A 17,461-nucleotide genomic window follows, 5' to 3' on the forward strand; every position below is an offset into this window, starting at 1 on the left:
GAGAAAATTGCTCTGTTACTTTTGTCCCACGTTACTTTCAAGCCCGCTCTCCCCTATACTTGAATGTATTTAAATTTCAGCAGGTACATTTGTTGTTATTTACGTGCTAAATAAAACTGTAAAAGTTCACTCTAAAAAAAGATGTGTAGGGTCAAAAATGAAAAACCCAGTAAAATAACCCAGATAATGTTTTAACCTGGCATTTGGGGTTGAAGACCCCCTTGGAAAAGGGAGTCGGGCCTACAACCAAAATACACTTCGGCAGTAAGGTGCGTGTCTACTAAATGACATTGTTGCCTGGGTTGCGTATGTGTGGGACGAGTCTATCAAATGATTCTATTGGGGTAGGGGCGTGTTTGTTTAGGTGATTTCAAATATCAATATTGGCTTTTTTGTATATAAATTACAAAATTAGTCCATGAAAATAGTACATAAATTAAGTGTATTTAGTGCACAGTTTTTTCACCTGGGTGAGCTGGTGATTTGGGGATATTTTAATGCAAAAATCTATAACATATTATGCCTTTTAGACTTTAGCCTAGAACTGCAGACACGGTGAGCATTAGAGATGCTAGAACTTTGGTCTTACATCATCAGTTTGTCGGTCCATCTCCTCTGCATCTTTCTTTGGGACAGAACTGCAGCCATGGCCTCCTGTGTTGGCAGGTAACCAGTTTAATCTTGACAGCCGTTCTTTCCTCGTCACCCAGCGAAGGCCTTGGATTGGCCAGCCATGGCAGGTGCTATTTGCAGGGTTCTTCAATGCTCTGCATCCCTGTAGAAAAGATGACAGCACAAGTGGGCAAAGAGAAGTAAAAAAAAACACTTTCCACTGCTTATTTCCACAATATTTTACACAAATGACTTTCACTTTATTGCTTTACTGTGTTCTAAGGCTTGATAAGTATTTATGTCATAATAAAAGACCTACAATGCAGTAAAGAACCTCAGGAGTATTCTGGTACTGTAAACCACCCATATAAGTGTGTTCAAATATTTTCATGCTTAAGATGTCAATAAGGACAATCTGTCAACATGGGTTGCATGCAGTATATAGTGCACATATTGCACATATAGTTGGAAGATTGTAACCCTAAAATAATGTGCTAGCTTGCCAGGTGAAAGAGAAAATATGTTTTTAGCCATCATTTAATAGTAGGTAGACAGCCAAGTGTACAAAAACTGGAAGTCAATCAATTCCTTGACATGGATCAGTAGAAAATGACTTACTGTAGCACCTACAGTAGATATGTGCAGAGACTGAGCTGAAGGAGATATGGGAACAGGAATTACAGCCTAGCCTGATGATAAAAGCAAAATCTTAAATAGAATGTAAAAGGGCAGAGAGCTGTAAAGGTAAGGAATTATTTCTAACAGAATACTACAGTGTTTCACCAATGGTTAGGGACATTAAATAATGTGTCAATGTCAGGTTTCCTCCAGCACTTGACTATACCCCTTGAATTATTTTCAAATGTAAAAGCATACCATCAAATAAAAAGTCTTAAGAGTTTTATAAGTGTTTTTATAGTTCATTATCGTATATCTCAAACTATGTGTGAGGCACCAGGTTTATTTCAAATTATAAAACTGTTCGGACTAAAAATTCTGAAACCTTGAACAAATCTGCCGTTCATGTGATTTTCCCGTTATGTCTACAAAATGATTTCACCATTATAATTTTTGGTAAAACCTTAATTCATATGTCTGATCATTAATATATACAGTATGTCATATCACAAGCTGATATGTGACAAACAGTTGTACATTTAAAAACATTGAGTAGCTAATAAAGCACAACATGACTCTACATTTCCTGTCCACACAAACTCTAGTTACTGATATACCAGTTTGTCTCAAAAAAGACTGATAAGGGTCATCCATGCCTTTTTTGGCTCATTAGATTATAAAGATGTTAAGAAGATGCTTAACAGGTTCTACAGACTATAGAAAGATAAATACTGTATGCAATGGTTCATTTGAGAACATTTGACTGAAAGCTGCAAGGAACCCTCTTCAGTGTTTTGTTTAACCTGTTATTTTTAAGTGTGAGAGTGTATTCACATTAGCAATAGGCATCCTGCAAAGACAATTCAAAAAACATGCTCTTGGAAGGACAAACATTGTGGCATGTTTTAGCAAGTTTGCCCAAGATCACCTGGATGTTCCATAACACTTGAACCGTTACAAAAAAATGTGAAATTTTTAAAAGAAATGCACAAGACGACTGAGTAAAAAGGAGATAACTTCACCCTAACACCAAAACCTTATGCCAACTGTAATGCATGGTGAACATAAACATCTTGTTATAACTGATGAAACAACCAATTTGTTTCAAAATCTTTTCCTAAATGTTATAATAAGACAGTCACTTAAGTAAATCAACCTACCAAGATTGTGAGGAACCTGGGGCTGATCTTTGATAACCCACTGAAATTGATTACTCACATCAAAACCACCACTCTGTCATGAAGGTATTATATGTGCTATCTACCTTATTTGTGGAAGTAAGTGTAATTTCCACCTCATTCGTATTATGTGACAGTAAGTGATATGACGTATTTCCCTTTTTGTACGAGCCTTTCGCTTCAATAGCCGGCCAGTAGAAAACAATGTTGTGTGAGCACACATAAAAACATTATAATAACAACTATTTTTATTTTAACAATTTGTTATTATTTTAAATTGACTGTTATTATGTTTTACACAGATGAGCTCAAAGATGCGGCACCCACATTTACGTCAAAAATAAGGTGGATACAACAGGAAAATGTGCGAGCATGCTATAAAGCTCTTTTAAGAGACAAATGAAAACACACCTTTACCACATTCACCATCAATTATTCTACTTTAACGTAAAGATTGTTTCATTGGACAGTTACGCTCCTAGCCCAAAGTTAACTTCCGGTCTGTGTTTGTTTATCGGTCTGGCTAGTGGCTAAACTGAACTCTGAAACAAATATCTTTTCTAAAATAAAAATGCTTTGGTTTCATAAAGACGAGGGGAGACGGTGAGCGTGGATCAGTGCTGTGCAAAGTGAGGTTTAGCAGCCTGCCAAGAATTCAAGGATCTGTAGCTCATTGTATGCATTCTTTTACTGAGTAACATTAAAGCATATATCATCTAGACTGAGCTAAATTATTTGAACTAAGGTACTTTACTTGTTACTTATTTTGGTTAATCTACCTAAAAAGATCAACTCTACACTCGAAAAGGTGCTGGGATCAATAAAAACTATTTGTCACATTTATTTATTTGGTTGGGACAGTGCATGTTAATGAACAAACATGGATACACGCATGTAATGTAAACATGCCAGATTATAGCCAAAGGCTAATTTCCATCCGCAGTTCCATGGGCTAAAATCACACACACACTGGTCACAAATATTACATAACAAAATGTACCTCTACAGTTAGTACATTGTTAATCAAAAAGTTAGCTAAAACCCCATACACATTATCCACATAAGACTTAAAAATTAATTTAACTTCAAAAATCCATATACACGTTACAATATATATATATATATATATATATATATATATATATATATATATATATATATATATATATATATATATATATATATATATATATATATATATGTTTTTTTTTTTTAAAGATACATACCCACTAATGTGTGCAACTTTGGTTTGCCCATAACCATTTTTTTCAACTGTCCTTTAAACAAGTTATATGTAGGGCATTCGCTCAATGTTAGAGGAAGACTATTCCACAGCTTCCAACCTCGGACAGACAGAACCATCTGACCAAAGGCAGTGCACCTGTGGGGTATTATCAAGTCTCCTCTAGTGGAGGTTCGAGTGGTTCTCTGCGGATTTTCTTTAGACTTGATAAAGTCCTTCAATGGTGGAGGAGCATTATTTGAAAAAATTATTTGTTTGTCTGTAGTTGTAACAGAACAAATTCTTAAGAATCTGTGTAAGAACTGAGATTGTATAGATCTTCCAAAAATCTTCCAACTGTATTGTAGTCCATTCATCCAGTTTGAGTAAAGTGCATTAAAATAAACATTTAATTGAACATTGATGTCTTTAAATATATTGCTGCCTGCCTCACATTGTGTCCAAAACGTCTCTCTTAAAGAAGTAAATTATGGCAAGCCGTTTTAACTTTTATTCGTTGTGTTCTTGATATCAACAATTCAGTTTTCACTAGTTAAAATTTTCATTATTGACATCAGAAATTACATTTCTACTAGTAACAATGGCAATTCTTGGTATCAACAATTACATTTCCACTAGTAACAATGGTAATTCTTCATATCAACAATTTAATTCTTCATATCAACAATTCAATTCTTGATATCAACAATTAAATTCTTGATATATGTAATTGTATTTTCACACGTGAAATATCACCATAGGCTGCCATTTAAATTCAATTCTTGATATTAAGAATTACATTTCCACTAGGAACAATGTTAATTCTTGATATCAACAATTCAATTATTGATATCAAGATTTAAATTATTGATATCAACAATCGAGTTCTTGATATCAACAATTCAATTGTTACTAGTTAAAATGTTAATTCTTGATATCAATAATTCGATTGTCACTAGTAACAATGTTAATTTCTGTTATCTGAAATTGTATTTCTGATATCAATATAATTTCAGATATCTAAAATGGCTTTCTTACTAGTAACAATCCCATTCATGATATCAGAAATTAAAATTGTCACTAGTGACAATCGGATTATTGATATCAAGAATTAACATTTTAACTAGTAACAATTGAATTCTTGATATCAAGAACTCGATTGTTGATATCAAGAATTGAATTCTTGATATCAACAATTGAATTCTTGATATCAAGAATTGAATTCTTGATATCAACAATTAACATTCTTACTAGTGGAAATGTAATTCTTGATATCAAGAATTGCATTGTTGATATCAGGAATTTAATTGTTGATATCAAGAATTAACATTGTTACTAGTGAAAATGTAATTCTTGATATCAACAATTGAATTTGAATGGCAACCTATGGTGACATTTCACTAGTGAAAATACAATTACAGATATCAAGAATTGAATTGTTGATATCAAGAATTGAATTGCTGATATCAAGATTTGAATTGTTGATATCAAGAATTGAATTGCTGCTATCAAGAATTAAATAGCTGATATCAAGAATTAACATTGTTACTAGTGAAAATGTAATTGTTGATATCAAGAATTAAATTGCTGATATCAAGAATTAACATTGTTACTAGTGGGAATGTAATTGTTGATATCAAGAATTAAATTGCTGATATCAAGAATTAACATTGTTACTAGTGGGAATGTAATTGTTGATATCAAGAATTGCCATTGATACTAGTAGAAATGTAATATCTTATATCAAGAATAACAATTTTAACTAGTGAAAATAGAATTGTTGATATCAAGAACACAATGAATAAAAGTTAAAACGGCTTGCCATAGTAAATAGCTGTCAGTCAAAGAAACTTTCAGAGAAATTTAACTTTTTTTAAAACCAACAATAATCATTACAGAACGAATAAACTGATTTTGCATCAGCTTAAAATGTCTAAAGATACAATATCTAGTAGCACAAAAATCCTGACAGAAATAAGGCTGAATTTGAGGCATTACAGTTGACTCCATCTTTTTACAACACATAAAAAGTATACAAACTTAACCTTAAATATAAATCCATGTTTCATTTAGACACAATGTTTTAGCAGTGGAATGATCTGTGTGTACATGTGTGAAAGTTCTGGAATAGAAATAGGTTAAAATACATTCAAACAAAAAAGAAATACAAAAATCTGCATCTTACTGACTTGCAATGCAGGAAAATAAGCAACAGACGCAACACACAAGTGGAAAAAAACAGCATGAGGGAAATCTGAAGGGTGGACAAACGTAGGGGGCCAAAGCTTTATATAATAAATAATTTATAAAAACACAGCGTACAAAACTCAATGTCTGATTATGTGCAGCTTTGTTTTGCTCAAGTACAATTGGGTGATTATTTGGTCCAAACTCAGATTTTCGATTAAGACATGTTTCTGGTACGGGTCAAGAATCATGGCACCTAACACATGATGTTACATTAAATAGCAAAACAATAGCAAGAGATTTCATCTAAACCATTCATCTGTATATAAATAATGAATCGTAAACGTTGCTTTCATAAAGTCATTTTATTCTTTCAGTGGTTAAAATCATAAATTTACTGGCCCAGAAAAATCGCCTGCCTAAAATTGTTTTCTGTGCAGCTTCATGTCTGACAACAAAGAAAAGACTGAAAAATTTCAACATCAAAAAACAAGTCTGTCATGGAATACAAATATGAACATACAATTGCAAATGATATCTGCATTGTACCATAAAACATCAAAACACTTTTGATAAAGTCTAAGCAATGCATGTAAAACAGTGGCACCTGAAGGAAAATCTGCTCACCTAAACCAAAGCAATAGCTCATAATAACAACTTGTGTTATTGTAAATGAAAAGATTTTTGTTGTAGCAGTTTTTAAAAAGCTGGAAGCACACTTAAAACTGCAGCTAAAACTGGATGATCAAAAAACTCGGTTGTTATAAAGTTATAAAGCACAGTGCAAGTCTGTTGGATAGCCGTAGCCCAATTTCATAACAATGCTGGAGTGTTTAAGGTCACGGTCCCGAGCCACATTAGCCCTTATTTTAAGTACAAAACATGTTCATACGCAAGACAACTAGGATGGTTAAAAAGAAAGACCTCATGATAAAATCAAAGCTGCACCCTTATATATAGACAAGTATTAAGATTTGAAGTCTTTGTTCAAATGCTGTTTAACTAGCGATGGAAATAAAAAAAGTTCATTGATTAAGAAACTGGCTACACATCATTTTCTTAAAAATTTACACCACCTGAGCTGCCGTAAGTATAAAAGTATCAATATTCACAAGCAACTATACAATAATTTTTAAAATCAGTAGGCCCAAAAGTGCCTGGGCTCCATACGTCACCAATTAAAAAAGAGATGGACCCAGTGTTAAAAAAATAAAAAACAGATCAAAATATATATCGATTTATTATATAAAGAGTCTAAGACTTGTAGTGCAACTACCTACTCTGTGTGTAAAAGAATAAAAACCAATGGAAAGCACTGAATTATTGGAGATGTGAAATGTGTGCATATTCCATTGTACATTTTTGCTGTGCAGATCTTTATAAAAGAAGGCACCTGGTTGGGGTCTTGTCCCTGACACAGGGCAAGATGGTTAAAGAGCGGCAGGGCCGGACAAAGGGCTCTGGTGGGTCCAGGAAAGCAAAAAGTTGGTCAAGCCCTGGGAGGAAACAGGGGCAGTGAGAAATGGCTCTGTACGTGGGCATTGCAGGGAAAGACATTGGGTAAGAGACATCTCAGAGTTAAAGCAGTCACACAGATGTTGTCATATGGTCCACAGCATTATTGACCTCGTTTTTGTTGGAATCCAGGCCTTTGGCAGCAATCATATCCTTACGAATGGTTTCGGCCACCTTCTTCATGTTCTTTAGCTCACCGGGGTGCGGTGTTGCCCGCCGCAACAGTGTTCTCTGAGAAACAGAAAAAGCAGAATTGTTTATTTAAGCTCATAGTCTTTGGTTTATACCACAGTCCCACGAAACAACAACTATGATTAAATGGCATATAACTACACTTTTTTTCTCTAGTATGTGATTTTTTGTATGCACTCCCTTATGAAAATGAACCATTGTTTTACTACAGTTAAAGGGGATATATATTGTGAAAATCAGACTTTTACCATGTTTAATTGCTATAATTGGGTCCCCAGTGCTTCTATCAAACTAGAAAAGTTGAAAAAGTACAACCCAGTCATTTGGCTTCCCCTGTGATAATTCCACCCCTTAATCTGCACTTTCCAAACACGACATCAGCTCATTTGCATTTAAAAAGGACACACAAAAACAGCACATTTCTGCACACACCTACTAAGTGGCAATTTTAACATGTTATAATAAATCATCCATATGGTATTTTGAGATAAAACTTATGTACAGTACTCTGGGGACACCAAATATTTATTTGACATCTTTAAAAAGTATTGTAAAATATTTCCCTTTTAAAACCAAAAAACATGGTTTTGCTAATAGTAATCAATACACCAAAACCACACATGGTTAATACACTTTTTCCACAAAAAAATGGCTAATTTTCATAACACCTGACGAACCTGATGCAACATTAGCTAAAATGATCACATAATTGTATCACATAATATTTTTGTTTCGATTTCCAGAAACTGAAGGATGGTACATCTTAAAAGGTATGCATCTGCCGAACATTTTGGCTGTTATGAGTAGATTTAAGATTAGCATATAGATATTATCATCAACAGCTTGGGTGTAAGCCCCAAAACTCATTCTAATGCCCTTCGATTTAAACCTCTCACAATATAGAAAATTGAGATAAAAATAAAAAATGTATAGACTTAACATTGTAGCAAAAGAAGAGTTCTGCAGATGAAGGCCAAGAGAAGATTTTCTCTATTCTCTCTTTGTTTTCTTCATTACTTGTAGGAGTTTGCATTTTATGCCAATTGATTAAATATCTTAAAGAGGCTATCGGTTTATATTTGGTATATATTTTATATAGTGTATATACTAGTCAACATTTAAAGTGGATTAAAACCCATTCTTGTTTTTGTCTATTGACTAGTGTATATATTAGGGCTGTCAATCGAGTTAACTTGTGATTAATCGCAACTTAATCACTTATTTTTATCTGTTTTCTATTTACATTAATTTAACACTTTTCAAGTTTTGAATAGCCTTATCAGCATGGGTGTGGATAAATATAGATGCTTTATGCAAATATACGTTTCTTTCTTAATTACTCTTTTAACATCAAGCAAGTCTTGAACTGTATTTTCTAACTCCTGCATGTTTTAAAATGGAAATGCACAAGCGGATAGACATGCATCTTTTGTATTATTTAAGCATTTAGGAAAGTACACCCCCTGAAAACATACAAATAAAGATCATTTTAGATGTTTGATGACTATTTCCTGTCTAAGGCTCCATTCCAATTTATCCAACTAAATTTTAGTTTGCTGATTTTAGCTTAATGATCTAATAGATGAATGGAGTACAACATTACACTGGACGTTGTTCAAAAGTTATAAGAATCTATTACAAAAAGGTTTGCAGCTGTATTAAAGGCAAACAGTGACCCAACACCTTATTCATTTAAGCTGCTTTGCTACAATGCAAGATCGTGAAAAGCTGTCTATACATAAAGTAAATTAGAATGTCTTCCTCACCTCATCATCTTCATCATCATCACCATCATCCTCAACAAATCGAATGGTGCTCATTCTGTTTGCAGCTTTCTCATCCCACGTGTCATCCAACACACCACTCTCCAGCAGACTCTCCACGGCACCACAGCGAGCCAGGTTATCTGAACCAGAACACAAAACTTTAATAATATGTCTGCTTGCATCAGATGTGTTGCCTGAAATAGCAGAAATAACACTGCAAAAATGGGCTACATTTCTGACAGAATGGAAAAGAAACACATGCTTTTTCTCTGATCGAATAGCTATCCAATCGTAAAAAGACCAGGTGTAAATGCCCTCCGAAACTTTTTCTAGACGTTTAAATCTGATCGCTCAAACCATCTCAGGAGGTGGTTTGGGACGCATTTCAGGCGAAACTGGACAAGTGTAAGTGCATCTGGTTGATGAAACCAAATATGTCAGTGCTTAATCCTCCCAAATGTAAGCACATCACCCGGAAGTTAGCCGGCAAATAGGTACTCTCCTGCTGCTCTCTACTACACGCTCACCGCACGTTCGCCGGCCAACATACAGTACAACAAATAGTAAGTGCTGCCTTTTGTTGCATAAACATCGTCTTAAGTTTTTTAAGGTGGAGTAATTCATTTGCATTTTGAGCAGGAGTAAAAGATCGGATTCATATCTGTTCTCACAAGACGCATTTATGTGGCCAAATGTAAATGGAGCCGTTTTAACAAATCAGATAGCTATCTGATCAAAGAAAGCACATGAAGTGACCAGGTGTAAAAAGCACCTTAGATAGATTTTCACTTTTTGAACAACAACTGTAATTATTAACACAAAGTATAAAATATTTATGGTCATGATTCCTCCCCAGGTTCATGAAAAACATTGAGCGCTGCAGAAAAGCCCTATATAAATGTTTATAATTATTAAAGAAGACTTCTGGTAAAGTTTATACAGTAATTACATTTTGTACTGTACACATCAACTGGTACATTAGCTACATTAGCAATACGCACGCTTATAATGTTGATTTTAGCTGCTTGTGCTATTGTGTATTATGTTGTGCTATCTGTCGTTTTTCTGTTCTTTCCACTGCTTCTATTAACTTAAAGCTGCTTTGAAACAATCACCAGTTGTGAAAAGCGCTATATAAATAAAATTGAAGTGAACTTAAATGAATTGGTAACACTGTGACAACTGTGAGGGGGGTGAATTTGAAAATATTTTTACACAAGTTTTTGTAACTCATCCATTTAAATGATATTAAGCCTTAAAGTTCTGCATAATTAAGGGTGTGGCCACTTGAGTGACAGGCATTTTAACCAATACTTGGAAAAGAGAGAGGACATTTTTTCTAATGTCACCCACATGCCTTTTAAGAAAATCTCACTATAAAAATGAAGTGATTCTGAAACAAATTATTCAATTTTGTGAACGAACTAATGTTTTTTTTTCTTTTTTTATCAGAATGAACTCTTGTCATTAATACTACACATCAAAATGTTTTAATTAAGATAAAATTATCAAGTAAATTCAATCTTTATTGCAGATAAGATTAAGTAACAAAATCATACAGCCAAGTAGTTTATTTGTGATATTCATCATATATTCAAATAAAATATAGGACACATCCCATATATAGAGCTGTGATCCAGAAAAATCATTGCTGCTACACAATGATGAAAACATATTCAAGGTTTTCTGTGTTTTTGTTCAGTAAAGCACGCTGAGGTGTCTATAATCCGAGTACAAAAGGGCTCTGGATGATTTTAAATCCAGTCTTACTCACAGGCTTACTGTGAAACAATCCATCCCTGCCCCCATCAACAGTGATCTGACCTCCACATGTCCTTCTCACCTATTAGCCTGTAATGGAGGTGCAGTGATGTGTGGTGGGCTTCTGTGGTAATTGATGTTTTATTTTTCTGTCTGACTTTTGGAGTTTTAAATAAACCAAGTGCTTACTAAAACATATTTATGTTAGACTTATTTCATATTCATATCATGTACCCGCATATGCATAACTGTCAACCCCCTATTTTACCATTCTATCCTGCCATCATCCCGTTTAAGTAACTTCCCATCTTTCTCCCGTTTTTTTATCTTTCTACAAAAAATCCCACTGGCTGTATTTGATGTTTGTTACATTCACCTCTGGTAAAGCGTGCCAGGATATCTGTAACATATTACTCAAACGACACCCACCAATAAAACAAGAAGAAGAAGAAGAAGAAGAAGAAGAAGAAGAAGAAGAAGAAGAAAAGCTTCCCGGGGGATGGTTGAGGATGACGAGCCACGTGCAAAACTTTTTAACTTTGCATGTTAGGAAGAACTGCTGTTTATCCGTTTTTTATAATTTTTATGATATGCTTTATGTTGTTTCTATACATTCATCATATGATAACCAGAGGTTAAGGCCCTTAAAAATGAAAGCTTTTATAATAAGATATGGATGTGGGAGAAAACTGTGTGTCATAACAGCTGAGGCCAAGTCGGCCTAAGAGGAGATAAGCCTCTTTAGCCATCCAATCCCATAAGAGTATGTAAAAATGCAGCACATGACTGTGGAAGGAGATATTGAGTCCGACTCTACACGTGCCACGCTTCAGTACATACACATAGCCTTGTGAATGTATTGAACCGCATGGCTGTGGCAGGCACTAGATAAACCCTGCTGCAGGACAGGACAGGACAGGGCTTAAAGAGAAGCACCCAAAAGATTGGATTTTGGGCAGAACCTCCTTGCAGATAAACACCTAAACCTGTCCTGTTGTTATCATCAAATGTAAATGATCAAATATCTCTAAACAGTTTCATTGTGTTGTTTAGACAATAAAACCTTCTCTATAGGGCTACTGTATACACTAGCATTTGATTTAGTTTTTGATGAATTACCAAAAATAGTTTTACATGGCATTTTGTCATAGTGCATAAAAAATTCCAAGACATGGCCCTTTACATATTATTAAAACACATGGCATAATATATAACATTTAAGTAAACATTTAAATTGTATGTGTTTATGAGCTCGAGCTAGTTTATGAGCTATCATTTTATGAATTTTATGACCCACCTAACAGGATATGACTAAATACAGAAGTACAACAAAACTACCTTTGCTTTCAGATTCACAAGGTTGCTGAGGTAACAGTACACAGGTGAGCACCTTTTCACCAGACTCAGGGTCCACATCTGTTTGAAAGGTGAGCAAAGGTTGAGACTGATTCTCTGATAGCCAAAGGGCTTTGAGACGAAGAGCAGTCAGGGTCAGTGGCAGATAAAGGAGCCTATGGAGAGACAGACAGAGTAGCATTATTACTACCAGAGACTTTCTGTTTTTCTTTAAAGTTATAACAGTTAACACATCAAATTCTATACAACTAAATCCTAAAACAGTGTAAACCACCTACAGCTGCAATTCACAATTTTTTTGTTAAAATAACAAAAACACAAACATATTAAGCGAGTACATAAAAACTGTGTTTACTGTGTTTCTTTATCTTCCAATAATTCACAACAGTAAGCTTATAATAATGGTATTTATTTGAGCTGTCAGGTACAATTTTGCAAGGAATCGCAGTTTGACTTCAACCCATGTAAAAAAATCAAGTAACTTCTTATATTTCAAACGGAGATGGTGACAGAGGGGCAAACATTATGGTACGCATATTTCAAACTTTTTTCCATACAGTATGAATGTGCATTTTTAAAAATGGAACTAGTTACTAATCAGTGTTTTATGAAGTCACCACACATCACTTTCTCGTATCCTTGTGCACCGAATTTTTGGCAACAGAAATTACACGGCTTTGGACGCGAGATCCAGTTGCACCAGCGGGCGCCAGCGTTCGCGTAGCCCGCTGACCTCCACCGGATTTCAGACATGGAAACTTATTTCCCGGCGACTCTAATTTATGTGTTTGATGTCAAAAATTAGGTTTTGTTTTGGGTTGATCAAACCAGCATGAATCTATAACTGAATGAATCTATAACTTTTTCATATTTAGTCTGTTATTTTTTGGGGTAGGTAAACGTTAATAAAACTTTATTAATATACTATTGATTTTTCATTTAATCTATACTCTATACAATCACTCACTTTATTACTGGACTTTGTTCTTGTCAGTACTACATAAAAAAAGAATAATTAAGTGTCTTATATTGTAACCAGTTTTTTTTTTAAATCAAAGAGATGTTTCTGCGTGTTGCAGTGGTGACTCACAACTAGGGGTGTAACGATTAATCATGCAAACGCGAGTTATCTCAATGAATGAATTACGGTGAAATCTTGGCACATCCAAACGCAAGGGGGCGCTCTCATGCAGAATGTTCCTTTTGTGCCACAGAAGAAGCAGCATTACAAATGCTATTCCAGGAAATGTCTACAGGAATATTTATACGCTGTTCTTCAAATTGTTTCAGGTATTTTCATGATAATAAAGAATATTTTGAATGATTTTTACTTAACGAGTGTTGCATTTTAAAATGCACGTTATAAACGACTCTGACTCATAATGATTTTAGATTGATAAGGACTTTCTACTGACCAAATGCCGTAGTACACGCACAAGCTGTGCATGAAACAAAGAATCGCAGCCTTTTAATGGGACACGCAATTGAATCGTTACATTCCTACTCACAACGTGTTTCAATAGTCAAAAAAGACTAAATATAAAAAAACAAGTACTAGATTCATAAGACCAAAATACTGCTGATTTAATTAACTCAAAACAAATAAAATTGTAATTTTTGACCAACAAACACAACTACATCAGAGCTGGTTCTTACATCCAAAGTTTTCTAAGCCAATGTTCAAATAGGCTCTATCTTTACTAACCGACTGCAGATCTGAATAGTATACCTATATATTCCCGCATGAACTAATTTTAAAACTACACTTTGTGACCAAGAAACAATAATATTGAGAAAGGCTATTCCATCTATTGGGTTATTATGACATTCAAAACAAACAGCCGAAAGGTTACCTGTCATTCTGGCCTTCAAATCCGTGACGGAAGAAAGTTGTTCCCCAACAAAAAGGCTTTTAACTCTTTCACCCCCATTGACGAGATATCTCGACAATTAAGAGAAAACGCTTCCCCGCCAATGACGAGATTTTCCGTCTTTCCGCAATACGGCTATTATCCACCAGGTGGTGCACTTCTGCAACTTATACAACCCGGAAGTAGCGCCTCACGTGAAAGAGAAATAACTCCGTGTATGTTTTAAAGATCGCTCTGCATCTGATCTCTATTAAAAGTCCTTGGCAAAAATGGAATTATGGTGTTTTTGAAGAAACCTACCCATGTTTGAGGGATGATTACAAGAGAACTAATAAAGGTAGGATGAAACTTTTATTTATTTTTTTGAAAGCAGAGGGTCTGTTCTTTTATCTGATATATTGTTTGTTTATATATTTAAAGAAGAACATTTTCTGGAAGGCATTAAACTTTTGTGAAAATCAGGAAAAATGCTGGCACTGGCTGGCAACTTTTTTTAAACTGCTGGCGGGGAAAGAGTTAAAATCACTCTGTTGTTGTTTTCTAGTTTTCTTTTTTCAAACTTGTAATGTCGAACTGTTGTATAAAAGCAATATCTCTCTTTATCATTATGGCTGTGTTGCCTCAGCCTGCTGCCTTGTGCCTCTGGCCTAATCACAGCTGTGATGATATAGAGCTATAGCACACTTCTACTTCAGCGATACTGCTTAAGTACTGAATCCCACATAAGATGCATCTAACCCGAAACGCTCCTTTAACTTCTAATTAAATGTAACATAACAAAATCTCATATAATTGTTAAAAGGATGGTGTGCTGCATGCAGAGTTCACTTTGCTCTGACAAACCTGTTTCCAGAAACATCAAGAACGTGCAGCTCTGTGGCCTTCGAGAGCTCAGGAGGGATGCGTGTTAGACGGTTCTCTCGTACACAGAAAACATTCAGACTGCAGCAGCCACCAATCTGAAGATTAAAAAAAATTGGAAACCGTGAGACCATATGCATCCTTAAACCTTTAATCTGATTGGTTGATGGAAAAGGACCAACAATGACATTATTCCTGGGTGAAATTCATTGTCATCTGTTCACCATATCAAAAACTGAAATATGTCACCTAAAGCTCCTCAATAAAACCAATGAAAGAATATTATTTCCCTATAACATGGGCATCCACCTGTAAAATGATAAGTTCCTTAAAGGGTCACTGATCAATCTGTAAATCTACAGCGAAATAAAGGCCAAACAGCATTCGACAGAACTTATGGCACTTTTTAATTGCATAGTACACCACGGGTCGGGTCGTGTAAACTCACTTTATTTGACTCGGTTAGCTTTTCCATTGAGTTTCAAAGCGGGAGGAATTATACGCGTGCCATTATTCATGAGTTGTCATGTAATCTTTCATTATGGAAACGAAGGATTGACAAAATGCATGGGAAAACGCATGTTACTTTGCTTCCTCCTTCAGGTAGGCCACGGTTTCTGTACTGGTGCCCATGACAGTTTTCATATTACAAGTTTTTCATGTGAACCGTGCCTGGTATCGCACTAAACTGGCAGCGTAAAAACACCCTAATGCTCAAGACTGTGTGTTAAAAAAAAATGTAGCCACTGGTAAGAAATGTCCCGACCTGGTTCTGTATGAGGCATTGTAAATATGGCTACCAAGTCATATGAAGGAAGACATATAAAAGCACCTGACATTAACTGTACCATAAATTTTGTTTCTTCAGCTCAAATTTTACCAAATAGACAAAAACATTCAGGTTGTTACAGCTACTGCGTCTGCACACAGATTGGCAAACATCTCACAACACTCAGCACAGAGCCTCTCTTTCAGAGAATCATAAGTCTTTAACGAATAATAATTTGCTTTTTACCGGAAGGTGGGACCATATTGGGAATTTTCCCACATTTATAGCAACAGAACCAAGACGTCTTGTTAATGTGTTTTGCATCAGTTGTACACAATTGCCAAACAACGTAGCAACTTGGCATATTCATTTAGAAGTGACTGCGCATTTATTTAACACAATAGTACACTGAAATACTGTGTGCAATAGTGGTACGATTGTTTATGGTCTTCTGTTTGCTGATAAAATAATAAGAGCTTGATGTGAGCTTGCTGTCTTGGGTGTGCTTGTGTGATATCAGAGAGGTCACAGCTGAGTGAATGACAGCAGAGAGCAATCTGCTTCACTTATACACAGATCCTTTGTTTAAAAACCTCAAATGTCTTTCAGCTGTCACTGGGAAGGCACTGAGGAGAAACAAGACATGAGGGTTTATCAGCATAGGACGCTAGAGGACTACTGACCACTGACACAAGACACAACAATAACAGAGTAAGCTGTGTGTTCGTCATCCATCAGCAATGCCCCATTCTAAGAACACACGTGCCTACATACAAGTAAAGAACCGTGTTATCAGCAACAAAATCATGAGACACCTCAGGGCAAGGCAGGTAGCCCTAGGCCAGTGTGCTAATATACGTTTTTGCCAGTCAGGTGGAAAGTCAGCCGTTGTTCTAAACCTGTATGAGTTGACGTTACCCATTGACTTCCACAATAGGAAAAACAACCCTAGTTGGACCCTCGAACTTATAAAGGTTTAGACCAACATTAGGGTGAGTAAAAATAATGACAGAATTAAATTTCTGTGTGAATTATCCCTTTAAGTCCAACTCGTAGCAGCAGGGTCACTATGCCATGATTCAGCATTCAAACCAAAGCATTCACACAAGAATTAACACAAGCATTCATACCTAACCCAACCCAACCAAACAATGCCTGAGCATGATAGTCCCCCTCCCTACTCCCACAAAAGCACTATACATTTGACCGATCCAGACTTGGCACGCTTTCGTCATTAGGATGCGATTGTTTTGAAGAAACCAGGATGAAATGCGCTCTCTTAACATCGTAATGGTAATTCTGCGTTTTTTATTTCGGAGTTGTTTGGGGTGCGATGACACACAGTCCTCTCACATCATATTGCTTAGTTGATCTGTTGCGTGTGCAGCTTAGACATTCATGTGACCCCGCTGCACACATTTTAAGGTTTTTGTGGCAAATTTGTGCAAAAAGTGGTGCAGGGGCAAAACATAACTTTAAGCAGATTTCAGACAATGGCATTTTTATGAATGGAATAATTATGCACACTGGGAAAACATAAGAATAAATGAACA

The 17,461-nt window shown here is 35.4% G+C and overlaps 1 protein-coding gene across 2 annotated transcripts in view; it reads right to left on the minus strand.

Moving 5' to 3' along the window:
- Nucleotides 1-6,167: 6,167 nt before the first annotated feature.
- Nucleotides 6,168-17,461, minus strand: part of lrrc1 (leucine rich repeat containing 1) — a 45,241-nt gene continuing 33,947 nt past the window's right edge. The window contains exons 11-15 of one of the 2 annotated variants that reach the window (XM_065249318.2): nt 15,122-15,237; nt 12,390-12,562; nt 9,291-9,430; nt 7,444-7,563; nt 6,168-7,313 (exon numbers count right to left, since the gene is read on the minus strand). In XM_065249318.2, the coding sequence (XP_065105390.1) occupies nt 7,248-7,313; nt 7,444-7,563; nt 9,291-9,430; nt 12,390-12,562; nt 15,122-15,237 (615 nt within the window). In that variant the 3' untranslated portion in view covers nt 6,168-7,247. Of the gene's footprint in view, nt 7,564-9,290; nt 9,431-12,389; nt 12,563-15,121; nt 15,238-17,461 lie in introns of both variants that reach the window. The other variant, XM_065249325.2, reaches the window with a different exon arrangement.

The sequence above is a fragment of the Paramisgurnus dabryanus genome, chromosome 20 (assembly GCF_030506205.2).
Source record: "Paramisgurnus dabryanus chromosome 20, PD_genome_1.1, whole genome shotgun sequence".
NCBI classification, from domain to species: domain Eukaryota; kingdom Metazoa; phylum Chordata; class Actinopteri; order Cypriniformes; family Cobitidae; genus Paramisgurnus; species Paramisgurnus dabryanus.